Raw genomic sequence first — 15391 nt, forward strand, 5'->3', positions numbered from 1 at the left:
TATATGTACATTGTCCTTATATCTATACACCTGTCCTTTTTTAACATTTCTTTACAGACCCATACAATGCAAATCTAATTTCTTTGTACTTATAGAGTATCTTTAGACATGTTTTTGTGCCCCAGATAATCCAAATACATTTCAATTCAAAAGCTTGTATTTAAATCTGGTAAGCACCTTAAAGTGAATGATCACTGAAAAAATGATCACATTAAATGTTTACGGATTACATTTCGATAATCCTTAGAAATGTCTTTATGAAATAGTCAACTGTAACAATCATAAAATGTATATACACTATATTGCCAAAAGTATTCGCTCACCTGCCTTGACTCGCTTATGAACTTAAGTGACATCCCTTTCCTAATCCATAGGGTTCAATATGACGTCGGTCCACCCTTTGCAGCTATAACAGCTTCAACTCTTCTGGGAAGGCTGTCCACAAGGTTTAGGAGTGTGTTTATGGGAATTTTTGGCCATTCTTCCAGAAGCGCATTTGTGAGGTCACACACTGATGTTGGACGAGAAGGCCTGGCTCTCAGTCTCCGCTCTAATTCATCCCAAAGGTGTTCTATCGGGTTGAGGTCAGGACTCAAGGCAGGCCAGTCAAGTTCATCCACACCAGACTCTGTCATTCATGTCTTTATGGACCTTGCTTTGTGCACTGGTGCACAGTCATGTTGGAAGAGGAAGGGGCCAGTTCCAAACTGTTCCCACAAAATTGGGAGCATGGAATTGTCCAAAATGTCTTGGTATGCTGAAGCATTCAGAGTTCCTTTCACTGGAACTAAGGGGCCAAGCCCAGCTCCTGAAAAACAACCCCACACCATAATCCCCCCTCCACCAAACTTTACACTTGGCACAATGCAGTCAGACAAGTACCGTTCTCCTGGCAACCGCCAAACCCAGACTCGTCCATCAGATTGCCAGATGGAGAAGCGCGATTCGTCACTCCAGAGAACGCGTCTCCACTGCTCTAGAGTCCAGTGGCGGCGTGCTTTACACCACTGCATCCGACGCTTTGCATTGCACTTGGTGATGTATGGCTTGGATGCAGCTGCTCGGCCATGGAAACCCATTCCATGAAGCTCTCTGCGCACTGTTCTTGAGCTAATCTGAAGGCCACATGAAGTTTGGAGGTCTGTAGCGATTGACTCTGCAGAAAGTTGGCGACCTCTTCGCACTATGCGCCTCAGCATCCGCTGACCCCGCTCCGTCAGTTTACGTGGCCTACCACTTCGTGGCTGTGTTGCTGTCGTTCCCAAACACTTCCACGTTCTTATAATACAGCTGACAGTTGACTGTGGAATATTTAGGAGCGAGGAAATTTCACGACTGGATTTGTTGCACAGGTGGCATCCTATCACAGTTCCACGCTGGAATTCACTGAGCTCCTGAGAGCGACCCATTCTTTCACAAATGTTTGTAAAAACAGTCTGCATGCCAAAGTGCTTGATTTTATACACCTGTGGCCATGGAAGTGATTGGAACACCTGATTCTGATTATTTGGATGGGTGAGCGAATACTTTTGGCAATATAGTGTATGTACATAAAATGTTTTGCTACGTACATGAAAGACATGCCAACCAACTGCAGCGGTTGTAAAAACCACTTTTATGTATTGCCAGTGTTTCTTTTTCGTTCTTCTTCCTTTTCCTTCGACACTGTGCATGTTACTATATATAAGCTCATACTTCTTGTTGCTGTCTACCCTGATAGCAAGTGAGTAATGAACAAATGCTGGCCTACACTTCCCTAGTTCATCTGGTGCACATATTGCCATGGAATGATGATGATTCACTGAATGTGCCAGATTGCGTTACCAGCTTCAAGAATGTATGCATAAAGCTAAGCTATATTTAGACCAAAATTAAAAATCCTGTACAAACATTACTTGCATTTGTGCCATTTTAAGTCCAGATTTCCACTGATCTAAAAAAAACAAATAACAGAACTCTGTCTGGTTATACATGCATACAGTTGGCTTGCCTAAAACTGGCCCTCATGTGCCTAAACTCAAACACATTAGGCCTGTAATTCTCTGCTGTTGGTTTCTATACACATTGAATCTGTCTGTAATGGTTCCATTTTTATGTCTGCCCATTCTTTTACTTTCACTGTATTACTTTATGCCAGTCTCAGTTCCATTTAGAGCTCAACTGTTCCAGTTGCTGATCGTGTTATGCTGTGTGGTATAATTGATTTCCTGGGTCCAGTCTTGTGCTATAATCTAATCAACCTGCTCTACCGAATATGAGTTTCTTCTGCTCCATTGCTCTTCCTTTCTACCAATTTCCTGTGGCAAATTTCCTATTGCCATTTTGTCAAACACCAGTTCATCTGTCCTTTTCCACTACACACTGACCAGGCATAACATTATGACCACCTGCCTAATATTGTGTTAGTCCCCCTTTTGCTGGCAAAATGCAACAAACTATGCACTGTGTATTCTGATACCTTTCTATCAGAACCAGCATTAAGTTCTTCAGTCTGTTGGATTGGATTGGGCCGTTCATGACCCTGTCGTTGGTCCACCACTGTTCCTTCCTTGGACTCCTTTTGATAGCTACTGACCACTGCAGTGTGGAGTTTGCATGTTCTCCCTGTGCCTGCGTGGGTTTACTCCGGGTACTCTGGTTTCCTCCCACAGTCCAAAAACATGTACATCAGGTTGATTGGTAATTCTAAATTGCCCATAGGAGTGATTGTTTGTGTGGTTGTGTGTCTATATGTGGCCCTGCGATGGACTGGCGACCTGTCCAGGGTGTACCCCTGCCTTTCACCCTATGTGCGCTGGGATAGGCTCCAGCAGACCCCCGTGACCCTAATTAGGAATAAGCGGGTATAGACAATGGATGGATCGATGGATATCAGTTACGGTTGTAAAATGACAAAAATGAACACATCTACCTTATGTTTTCATCATACACTCTACTGAAAGAGGAGCAATTTAATATGTTTTTGTCTTAAACCCACACAATTTTACGCTTCTCTTCCATTTGATTAAGCAAGAACTCAAAAGCAGTCATTAGCATACATGTTACAAACCTTCAGTGCTGAGGCCATAGAAACTATTAATTGGCTGCAGGCTTACATTGCTAACGTTGAAGTGCAGCCTCTTCAGCTTTCCACATCAATAATTCAAGCAGAGGGTCTTATTTCTTCCTGTACAGACAATGATCAATAAAGTAATCACAGTTATGTCGGTAGTACTGTTACTATTTCATGTGCATGTATTTTATTTAATATAAAGTAAGCTCCCAGACAATAAACTTATCCATTAAATAATTATTCTTGATTGTATATTAATTTGATTGTCTAAAGTATTGTTATGCTTAACACAGACATTACACCATGATTATGCATTTTGCAATATTCATCCTTATTTCCTGATCAATGCCTATTCTTTAAACAGGTTAGCATACAATATTATCGTGCTGTTTTAGAAAATAGCCAATTAAAACCTACCTACATAGAAACTCTGGATAGCCTTTCAGTAGCAGCAGTAAAAGATCTCAGTATAATTGTTGACTCTACTCTATGATTTGAAGCTCATGCATATAATATTACTAGGATAGTCTTCTTTTATCTCTAGAATATTGCCAAGATAAGAAATATAATATCACCACACAATAAGAAAAAGAAAGAGATGCTTTTGTTATCTTTAGGTTGGGTTTTTGTAATGCTTTGTTATCTGGATTTCGCAGTAGTTGAATAAACAAGCTCCAGTTAGTTCAGAGTTACTATTCCTTACTACATAAGGTATGACCACATCTGCTTAATCTTATCCATGCTGCTTTGGCTACCAGTTAAATTTCACACTGCTTATAAAATACTGACGACAGAATGAACTTCTGGTCTTATGATCCACCACGCCTACACTGAACAAAAGTGCAGCCTCTTTGATGGTACCTCAATTAATTAATCCCTACAGTTATGGAATACCCTTCCAGTTAGTGTTTGAGACTCAGACACAGTCACATTGTTTAGGTTTACACTTGAAAAATATTTGTTTAATAAAGCCTTTTGTTAATATTTTTTCTCCCTAGGTAAAGGTGCAGATCTGGAGGGTTAATGGGCATAGATTGTTTTATATGTTTGGATGCTGTCACCTCTCCACTCTTACACGTTCACTCAGGTTTGTTGAAAGTGGCTTTATGTCTCAGGGCACCATACACTATACATAATGTACAATTTTACCAGAACAATATGGTATTAGCTTCTAAATAATGAGGCCCTGATGCTGTCTTCTCAATAGGCCAGCCTTTATCACATGGTCTACAAACACTGCTCAAATATTCCACCTATCTGGATGTAAGGTAATAGAGGGATAGTGTTGACAATCAGAGTATGTTGCTGTTAATAGGTAATAAACAGGTTATTATATCATCAAAATCAAAACTGCTATCTTGGTTACAATAATAATAGTACAATCAAACTAACTCAATTTGTCTTAAAACACTTATATCAAGAAAATCAGATTAAGTTGATTACATATCTTGCATTGGAGGATACAGTGGCCAGTAGCATTGCCGCCTCAGAGCTCCAAGATTTGATCCTGAGCTCAGATACCTGTCTGGCAAGAGTTTGCCTGTTCTGATTGTGTGGGTTTCCCCCAGGTTCTTCAGTTTCCTCCTATCATCAAAACATGCCAGTAGGTGGATTGTCTACCCTAAATTGCTTTTAGGTGTGAATGTGTGCATACCTGGTGTGCTGCACTATAGACAAGCATCCCATTCAGGGTGTATTTCTACCTAACATCAAGTGTTTGGATAATAGACTCCCCATCTAGCATAACCCTGACCAGGATAAAGTCCTTGGTAAACATAAATGAATGATGACTGAATGCATCTTTAATGTTCAGAGATTCTAATAAACTCATTACGTGGAAGGTAAATTTAGCATTTCACTCATCTCTGCCAATACTACTGTTGCATTTGGTGTATGTGTTGCCTTTTGCTCAGTATTTTATTTATTATATTTTAACTCCATGATCAATCATATGCATGTGGTGCACAGGCCAAAATTTAGATGGAAACAAGCTATTGACTTTTATTAATGATAGACTAATACCTTATTGTAGGATTTACAATTTTACCAGCCATTAAAACATAGCCTGATATGATTGATCCATCAGTAACGGTCATAAATCTTTTTCAATTGTTTCAGTAATTTGAAATATTAAGTACCGAATATGGGGATACTAACACAAGCTACATAAGGGATCATAATAAGAAATCGGCTTCAACCAGAATATTATAAAGAACGTAAATACTTTTTATCAATTTATAAATGCTTTATATTTAATATAACATCAGTGGCAGCTGCTAAAATGAGACTTGGGTGAAAATGCTAAAGAAATGTCTAATTTGCTGCATTTATGCATACTGCTGTATGTTTTTTTTTTTTTTTTGCAAATCATGCTCATGTAGTGTCTATTTCTTTAATTCCAAAATCATTTTATATTTGCATTTAAGTCATATCATCTGCCCTTTTACTTCTGACATGCACCAATCACCCTTCTGTGGTATGTGAGGAATGAAATGAGTTTTGCTGCATTTAATGTAATAAAATAGCAGTTAACTATAGAAACAAATGTTTTTACTTTAAGAAATAAATAAAGAATTTTAGAAATATTTTTGCTTTCTAAATAAAATAAAATGTTAAAGTTATGTATGTATGTTTCATATGAAGTATTATACCAGTCCTATTAACACTCACAAGCACACTCTTTCACTGTTGTTTAAAAAGAACATTAAAAAATAAACTGCACCAGGTCACAATTCATTCTGCGTAGACTAACAAACAAGGGGAAATGGCAAGGGAAAGTATTAGAATTGGGCCCAATTGTAGCACATGAAGAGGAAAACTAAGGCCTTTTGATTAAGTTTAGTAGACAATTTACATATGCTAGGGAAGCTTTTATTAGATGTTTATTACAAAGACTGTGGTGCAATAAATAAATAGATAGATATGCTTTGTATTACTTTGTAATACAAAAAAGAAGCATGTGCTTCTTCCTCAAAAAGAAAAAAGAAGTATGATTAATAAAAAATTTCAGCTAAGAAAATAATCAGAACAGTACAAATTAGAATAATGCAATGTATGATGAATTATTTTCAAAAGTTTATTGGGTTTTCACAGCAAACACTGATTACACAAAGGCAGAATGACAACAATGACCTTCATTGTCATACAGTTGACGGATTTCTGGACTACAAAGAACCTAATACCAGCTGTAGTGTTAATACTTGTTCTGGTATCACATCATACTGCTAGCAAAAGACTGAGAGATATTTGTCTGAGAGACATTTGACAGTTCTAACATGGAAAAGCATACTGTAGCAAGACTAGGAAATCTAATACTCCTCTCCCTCCTCCTCTCCTTCTCCCTCAATGGAATCAACACCAACTTCCTCGTAATCTTTCTCCAGGGCAGCCATGTCCTCTCTGGCCTCAGAGAACTCTCCCTCCTCCATACCCTCTCCTACATACCAGTGCACAAAGGCACGCTTAGCATACATCAGGTCGAACTTGTGGTCCAGCCTGGCCCAAGCCTCTGCAATAGCTGTGGTGTTGCTAAGCATGCACACAGCTCTCTGGACCTTGGCAAGGTCTCCACCGGGCACGACAGTGGGTGGCTGGTAGTTGATACCAACTTTGAAACCAGTTGGGCACCAGTCCACAAACTGGATGGTACGCTTGGTCTTAATGGTGGCGATGGCAGCGTTTACGTCTTTAGGTACGACATCACCACGGTACAGCAAACAGCAGGCCATGTACTTGCCATGACGTGGGTCACATTTGACCATCTGATTAGATGGTTCAAAGCAAGCATTAGTGATCTCAGCAACTGAAAGCTGCTCATGGTAAGCTTTTTCAGCTGAGATGACTGGGGCGTAGGTGGCCAGAGGGAAGTGGATGCGAGGGTAGGGCACCAAGTTGGTCTGGAACTCAGTCAGATCAACATTCAGGGCACCATCGAATCGGAGGGAAGCAGTAATTGAGGACACAATCTGCCCTATTAACCTGTTAAGGTTGGTGTACGTAGGGCGTTCAATATCGAGGTTTCTACGGCAGATGTCGTAGATGGCCTCGTTATCAACCATGAAAGCACAGTCAGAGTGCTCGAGAGTGGTGTGAGTGGTCAGGATAGAGTTGTAGGGCTCCACCACAGCGGTGGAAACCTGTGGAGCTGGGTAGATGGAGAACTCCAGCTTAGACTTCTTGCCATAGTCAACAGAGAGACGCTCCATCAGCAAGGAGGTGAAACCAGATCCAGTTCCACCTCCAAAGCTGTGGAAGACCAGGAATCCCTGGAGACCAGTGCACTGGTCAGCCTGTGGAGAAGAGACAATGCCAGTTGATGGTTAAAATAAATATCAGAATGTATGGTTTAAACACAGCAAGTCTGAAAAAAAAAAAAAAAAGTTCCAGCCTCTCACCAGTTTGCGGATTCTGTCGAGCACCAGGTCGATGATCTCCTTGCCGATGGTGTAATGCCCACGAGCGTAGTTGTTGGCTGCATCCTCCTTTCCAGTGATCAGTTGCTCAGGGTGGAAGAGCTGGCGGTAAGTGCCTGTGCGAACCTCATCTGAGGAACAATATAGAGAGGTTGATGAATCAGCAACATTCACTTGAAAATATCCTCCTAGAGACCTAAAAAAGAATTACAACCCTTTGCTTACCAATCACAGTGGGCTCCAGATCCACAAACACTGCCCTGGGGACATGCTTGCCAGCTCCTGTCTCACTGAAGAAGGTGTTGAAGGAATCATCACCTCCACCAATGGTTTTGTCACTAGGCATCTGTCCATCAGGCTGAATACCGTGCTCAAGGCAGTACAGCTCCCAGCAGGCATTTCCAATCTGGACACCAGCCTGGCCAACGTGGATGGAGATACACTCACGCTGTGGAGAGAATGAAACTGATTTAAATATATGACACAGTAGGAATACATGCAATATTTAATCATGAATGTTTGCAATACAGTAAAAAAAAAAAAAAAGAAAAGAAAAAGAAGGAAAACACGTGGCCTCATTTAAAGTTATTTTGAAGAAATAAATGGCTATTATTACCTATTATATTAAGATATTATAATGATCTAAATTCTGATAAACCACCCTAACCATATTTGTGATCAATATTACACATAACCACAAATAAATCAGAAAAGAATAGAGACTATTTGCACTCTTACATACTGTCATGCTAATTATTTCTCTAAACTCCTTTGTCTGTAAGAACAATAACGGGTTTTTTTTTTCCATCCTGACCCCGCCCTGCAGCCGATTAAATCAATTATTCCACTAAAGCTCTCCATCCTTCATTTATAAACCCACATTCCAAAAAATACAAAAAATGGTGTTTTTATATATACACAAAATCGCATTAACAAACAAGCATGAGGCTTACCATTTTGTTCTCTTTCTGCAGATGCTGTCTGAGCTGAAGAGTGACGGACACTGTACTCGCCTCCGCTGGACAACGGCATGCAGAGCCAATTGCCAGGATCCGTAATGCGCATGCGTGAAAATGCGGGGTCGGGCGGCGGAGCGCTGTGTGAAGAATGGGACACGCACATGCGCAGAGAGGGGCAGGAGGATGTTGCGTTTAGACACAGGGAAGTGAAAGTGCGCATATTTCATACATTTATTTCATTTTCCTAGATGTATAAAGCAGAATGTTCATTTGGCCAAGAATAAAACTTAATAAATTTTCTATAATAATTCACCTTATTTACATCATTGATGTTATAGAGGTTATTGTTATGTTATTGAACGTTACACTGCCGAGCATCCTAAGACAGACAGACAGATACACAGATAAAATGATATATGAATGTCATTTTTGTGGACTGTAGGCTCTTAAAATATAAATACGTCTATATTTGTTTTGTTTGCATTGCAGTACCTGAATTAAATCACCTATAACAATTAAAGTATCGGTTTAACCTGCTGGGCAAATGAGCATATGTGCCTGTGTGTATTCTGAATTCCCCAACCTGACATTGTTTAAATACAATGACAGCTTATTAAGCCTTACAAATGCATATTGAAAACACGCATTCTGTTACCCAAACCCGCTTAAGATAAAGATCAGGTTATGTGTTATTGATTTGAACATGTCCTGTCTCTCAGCTCTGATCGCCACCGCCCTTCTTTGTCTGAGATTTTGCTGCAGCGCTGACGTCACCGAGCTGCAGTGCGTCACGTGACCGCCTCTTCTCAGCAGCTCTTTATGAACACGCCTGAGCCTTTTTTTTTTTTAATCCAATAATGTTATAATCGAATTGAATGACAACCTAATGGTCTTTCCCACAAGTACAGCAAAAATAGAATAAAATAAAATAGTCCCAAATATTAGACGATCTCTTAACAATATTAGGATTCACGTCGTACTGAATTGTACGTTATATTAATTATAGATTTCATTGAGTTTCCTATTTTATTACGAGACTTTTCAGAAAAAAAAAGAAATAATCCTGTGTAAAGAGATAAAGCATCGTTTGTAAAACTGATATAAAAATAAGTATCATCCCTTGATCTGACTTTAATACTTTACATAGGTATAAGAGAGAGAATGAAAAGAGGGGTGATTTTTTTGATCGGATGGTTTAATGATTTATGCATATTTATTCACTCAAATAGATAAAAATTAATTACAATGCAGTGAGGTTCAAGAAATAAAAAAAACTTTTTTTTTTTTTTTTTTTTTTTTACAATTAACCTGCTATATTCGCATCTCAAAATAACATGATGCTAACAAGAAACTGCATACGGGATTGCCAGATTGTGGGTTTCACTGCATAAACGTCCTACTTTTAAGCACGTCAGGTAAAATGGCCTCATGGTAGGTTTGAGTTATTTTATATAAATTATATAGGTTTGAGTCGATTGTTTAACACGGTATGATATCAAAAGTCTTATTACTTGTCACAATGTACGTGATGTTCAACTAAATATTGTGTAAATTTTATAACAGACTGGGTGATAACACGCTACCCATATGAAGATACACTAAGACATCGATGACTGAAGAAAATTACTTTGCTTAGTCATAGAGATCTAGACTCATGCAAAAAGAGGCTACATAAACAAAAGGATATTTTTATGCTTCATCATAGCCACTGTATATGTGTTTGTTCTGAGATGGGTTATACTACGTTAACCACCTTTCAGTGGATCGTAGAAAAGGTCATACTCTGACATTTTAATACAAAACTTCTCACACTAACATTTTTTTTCTCAAGTGGTCTTCGAGATCTCAACTGAAAACCAAGAAATTATTTTACGATGTTCGTTTTTATGTCTGTGATAGAATCAGGCCGAAAATCGTGCAGCGGAAACCTGGCGAGTTGCAGACAAAGAACGGGTTGGTAAGTGTGAATATGTCAACCTGGCAACCTGCAGATAAGACCCGGACTGATTGCATATTCATGAGACCGTCCCCTTCAGCGCAGGCCTTTATAAAGAGGGCGCCATTGGAGCGGCGGTGTAGTTACTACATCGACTCTTAACTGTCGAGCAAGGTAACGAACTTCACCGGCGAGTGAAACCCACACAATTTTCTTTTTCCTCCAAGCCGACTTCTCTTCATACATATAAAAATGGTAAGTAATATTTAGAAACTGTAAGTAATTTATTTTAGGCTGTTACTTATTTAAAACATGTGAATTTAAAATTCACATGTATGTGAATAGCGGTCACAAATGCCTTTTTTTTTTTTTATAACCGTCATAAAAAATTACAGCTCATAAAAAGTGACTAATATAATTTGAGGTCTGCACATTATTTATGCGGTATTTGTTTTCTTGTAATTAAATTAAACAGAATATAGACCGCGCAGAGATGCTGGGGCTGATGCTCCTCGTGCTGGCGCGCGCGGGAAACCCGTTAGCAAATGTTTAGCGATTTCAAACGAATAAGGTATCAAAAAAAAATAAGAAGAAGACCACGACGGTATACAAAACTCCCCGATAGCAAACATATGACTTAACATCACCCTAAATGATTATCCCAGTGGTCTAATCGGATTTACGGCCATTTTCTTTTCTGTGGAGACTAGCTGGGGCTGACGTAGGCGAAATGTCGTTATTGTATCGGCTCGCGCTTCCCGCCTTTGTCTCTGATGTGCCAAAATCTTAGCAATAGCCATAAAATATGTACTTTCTGCCGAGTTGTGATTCCCCGCCAAAGATTATTAATATTGAATATTGTAATGAGTATTGAGCAAGAGACGGATTTAGAAGGAAAAGCCTGTTCGGCATTTTATACTAATTCCGACCTACATTTCTGCAGCCCTTGCTGAGACAATAGGATTCGTGTGTAGAACATTGACCAATTGTAATGTAAATGTGTCTGTCCTGGTTCCGCTATCTGGAGATTTGTATGTAAATCTTAACCTTTGTGCTAGTTCCTTATAGCGGAATGGGGGTGATGGCACCGGCACCCTGCTGAGGGTGCCTGTGGGGGGATGTTGGAGGGTAACAAAAGAAGAAATCGCCCTTTGTCATTGAAAAGATGAGAGGATGGCTGTCCTTATCGGTTACAGATCTATGTGTCGTGTTGTATCTGTAATTCGAATATATATGAAATTTTCCCATAAAGCATAACTATTTCGACAATGCTAGTTTTCACACTTCATTTCAATCCGAAATCCTGTTGCTAGGCAACGGCACGACTCAGCCAGGAAATGTGCAAATCCCACAGCAACAGCCGGGTGGAGTCAAAGATGGAGAGACTGGGGGGAGGGAGGAGGAGAGTGGAGGATAGAGCAGACTGTGGAAAAACAGGGAGGGAGGTGTGTGTGGAATAAGTGGCGTGATCTAGGCTAGACCAGCCCTCTGCGGCACATTCAGGGATCCACGCCTGTCCTTCATGAGCTTAGACCTACTTCCATTGTCACTGCATGACACACTGGTTCTTATTTAATGGAGACATTCCATTTTGCAGGGTATATAAAAATGATTTTTTTTTTTTTTTTTTTTTAATAATGCCATGAAGAAAAGCCCTTTGGGAGCTGGGAATCTGTGTTCAAGGTCAGGGAGTCTGTCTGAGGATATGTGCTAAAAATGGATCATTACATTAAATTGCTATTAAATATTAAACACTGTTAAATATTAACACATAAACCAGGTTTTAACGTTTCTGGAACATTTACCGTATTAAGTTCACTGAAGGGACACATTTAACTGTTTCTGAAATGGTGCTTGCGAAGCACAAACAAGGGTGTGGTTTTTTTTTTTTTGTGGGCATGCAGTGCCCTTTTCACCATTTCATTTACTAGTTTGAAAAGGTGCGTCTGATCTGGTTCCAGATACCACAGCATAAACTTCAGGGATCTAGTGGAGTCCATGCCTTGATTGGTCAGGGCCGTTTTGTCATCAAAAGGGGCACCAACACAATTGTAGGCAGGTGGTCATAATGTTATGCCTGATCAGTGTATTAGAGCTTGTTTAAATGATATCCCAAAAGATGTTGGAGATCCATGTTCTGTGTGGTCCTGAAAAGAACATGGTCCGATATATGATGTGATGCAAGTTAAAAAAAAACAAAAAAAAAAACATGATGGAACATGCTATTATAGGAATATAACCCCTGAAGGGATGGTGTGAAACACTCCAACATGCAATGGTTTATTTTCCTGAGTGTTTTATTAATCTTGTACCACAGTTATTTGCATTTTACATTACATTTCTAATTTATTTATGAATGACACATCACATTTTATAATCATTTATAGTTACATTTAAGTTAATGTAAGAAATCAGGCATCAATTACATAAACAGTCATTATAAACAGATGTTCCCTCACCAGCCTTTCCTTTTTCACTGTAAAGGTATCGTCATGTTAGCCAGAAACGTCTTATAAAACTTACTGTTGCTCAACACTCCTTACATAAATGTTAAATAAAATGCCTCCTAATAGAAAATGTCAGTAAATCACTTTTTATTTTATAAAATAACACATGATTAAAGTCATTATAAAACATACAATGCCCTTTGAATGAGATGTTACTGTTGAAATGATAATGTATTAAAACAAGGGCATTAATATGAACTTAATATTAATATGATTAATATGAACCTGTGATTCGAATCACAGCCAGAACTACTGTGTCTGACCGATCAGATTAGACTATTCGACAACGTTATGGAATCGTGTAAAGTGTGCTGTATAAAATGCTGCATTCACAAATAATTCACATTCTTCTGTAGACACAGTTACTCTGTTTAAACACAGCTGATGTATTTTCATGAAGACTGAAGTACTTGTACCTAAAAAAAAAATAAATAAAAAAAAAAAAAATAAAAAAAAAAAAATAAAAAAAAAAATAAAAAATGCACACTTTCAGAAAGTGAGAAAACATGAAAAGCTGCTTATTATTACTGGGCTAAGTATTCAGAAGAGAAATGATTAGGTATCCCCATAGTGATTAGCTAACAGAAGTTCCCTTTTCACCATTTCATTTACTAGTTTGAAAAAGTGCGTCTGATCTGAAGATCCTTGTTTCTAACTATTATAACTCTGTTTCTAAATATGTGGTACAGTGTGATTAACTTCTAGTCTAATACTCCCTGCTTTTTTCTCTCTCCACAGCGTGAGTGTATCTCCATCCACGTTGGCCAGGCTGGTGTCCAGATTGGAAATGCCTGCTGGGAGCTGTACTGCCTTGAGCACGGTATTCAGCCTGATGGACAGATGCCTAGTGACAAAACAATTGGTGGAGGTGATGATTCCTTCAACACCTTCTTCAGTGAGACAGGAGCTGGCAAGCACGTCCCCAGGGCAGTGTTTGTGGATCTGGAGCCCACTGTGATCGGTAAGCAAAGGGTTGTAATTATTTTTAGGTCTCTAGGAGGATATTTTCAAGTGAATGTTGCTGATTCATCAACCTCTCTATATTGTTCCTCAGATGAGGTTCGCACAGGCACTTACCGCCAGCTCTTCCACCCTGAGCAACTGATCACTGGAAAGGAGGATGCAGCCAACAACTACGCTCGTGGGCATTACACCATCGGCAAGGAGATCATCGACCTGGTGCTCGACAGAATCCGCAAGCTGGTGAGAGGCTGGAACTTTTTTTTCAGACTTGCTGTGTTTAAACCATACATTCTGATATTTATTTTAACCATCAACTGGCATTGTCTCTTCTCCACAGGCTGACCAGTGCACTGGTCTCCAGGGATTCCTGGTCTTCCACAGCTTTGGAGGTGGAACTGGATCTGGTTTCACCTCCTTGCTGATGGAGCGTCTCTCTGTTGACTATGGCAAGAAGTCTAAGCTGGAGTTCTCCATCTACCCAGCTCCACAGGTTTCCACCGCTGTGGTGGAGCCCTACAACTCTATCCTGACCACTCACACCACTCTCGAGCACTCTGACTGTGCTTTCATGGTTGATAATGAGGCCATCTACGACATCTGCCGTAGAAACCTCGATATTGAACGCCCTACCTACACCAACCTTAACAGGCTGATCAGTCAGATTGTGTCCTCAATTACTGCTTCCCTCCGATTCGATGGTGCCCTGAATGTTGATCTGACTGAGTTCCAGACCAACTTGGTGCCCTACCCTCGCATCCACTTCCCTCTGGCCACCTACGCCCCAGTCATCTCAGCTGAAAAAGCTTACCATGAGCAGCTTTCAGTTGCTGAGATCACTAATGCCTGCTTTGAGCCAGCCAATCAGATGGTCAAATGTGACCCACGTCATGGCAAGTACATGGCCTGCTGTTTGCTGTACCGTGGTGATGTCGTACCTAAAGACGTAAACGCTGCCATCGCCACCATTAAGACCAAGCGTACCATCCAGTTTGTGGACTGGTGCCCAACTGGTTTCAAAGTTGGTATCAACTACCAGCCACCCACTGTCGTGCCCGGTGGAGACCTTGCCAAGGTCCAGAGAGCTGTGTGCATGCTTAGCAACACCACAGCTATTGCAGAGGCTTGGGCCAGGCTGGACCACAAATTCGACCTGATGTATGCTAAGCGTGCCTTTGTGCACTGGTATGTAGGAGAGGGTATGGAGGAGGGAGAGTTCTCTGAGGCCAGAGAGGACATGGCTGCCCTGGAGAAAGATTACGAGGAAGTTGGTGTTGATTCCATTGAGGGAGAAGGAGAGGAGGAGGGAGAGGAGTATTAAGTATTTCTCCTTACTGAATTGGCAGTATGCTTGTCATCTAGCATCCTCACTAGTTCATAGATTGCATTGCAGACACCTTGCATCTTGCTTTCTTATGTGTATGTTTGCATTGTCTGTTGAAGTCTGGCAGTGTTTTAAGAAAACAATGTTCCATACTGAGTGGTACGTTCCTGCTCTCTTATGAACCACACATTCCATTGTCTTCTGACTGTGATGCGCAATAAATTATTGAGTCAAAATTAAA

At 40.0% G+C, this 15391-nt stretch overlaps 2 protein-coding genes across 2 annotated transcripts; one reads left to right on the plus strand and one right to left on the minus strand.

Moving 5' to 3' along the window:
• Positions 1-6107: 6107 nt before the first annotated feature.
• On the minus strand, positions 6108-8548 carry LOC131342780 (tubulin alpha-1A chain-like). The gene is made up of 4 exons (XM_058373994.1): positions 8418-8548; positions 7690-7912; positions 7447-7595; positions 6108-7341 (listed from the first exon to the last, which is right to left on the minus strand). The coding sequence occupies exons 1-4, from the start codon at positions 8418-8420 to the stop codon at positions 6361-6363; spliced, it is 1356 nt and encodes a 451-aa protein (XP_058229977.1). The 5' UTR covers positions 8421-8548; the 3' UTR covers positions 6108-6360.
• Positions 8549-10455: 1907 nt separating this feature from the next.
• On the plus strand, positions 10456-15391 carry LOC131342271 (tubulin alpha-1B chain). The gene is made up of 4 exons (XM_058372989.1): positions 10456-10614; positions 13605-13827; positions 13921-14069; positions 14167-15391. Exons 1-4 carry the CDS (start codon positions 10612-10614, stop codon positions 15145-15147), a joined length of 1356 nt encoding a protein of 451 aa, XP_058228972.1. The 5' UTR covers positions 10456-10611; the 3' UTR covers positions 15148-15391.

This window comes from Hemibagrus wyckioides, linkage group LG21 (assembly GCF_019097595.1).
Source record: "Hemibagrus wyckioides isolate EC202008001 linkage group LG21, SWU_Hwy_1.0, whole genome shotgun sequence".
Classification (NCBI taxonomy): Eukaryota; Metazoa; Chordata; class Actinopteri; order Siluriformes; family Bagridae; genus Hemibagrus; species Hemibagrus wyckioides.

Coding starts and splice junctions, on each gene's coding strand:
- LOC131342780 (XM_058373994.1), bottom strand. Junction 7,596..7,689: donor TCTGGAGCCCACTGTGATTG/GTAAGCAAAGGG, acceptor ATTGTTCCTCAG/ATGAGGTTCGCACAGGCACT. Junction 7,342..7,446: donor TCGACAGAATCCGCAAACTG/GTGAGAGGCTGG, acceptor TCTTCTCCACAG/GCTGACCAGTGCACTGGTCT.
- LOC131342271 (XM_058372989.1), top strand. Junction 13,828..13,920: donor TCTGGAGCCCACTGTGATCG/GTAAGCAAAGGG, acceptor ATTGTTCCTCAG/ATGAGGTTCGCACAGGCACT. Junction 14,070..14,166: donor TCGACAGAATCCGCAAGCTG/GTGAGAGGCTGG, acceptor TCTTCTCCACAG/GCTGACCAGTGCACTGGTCT.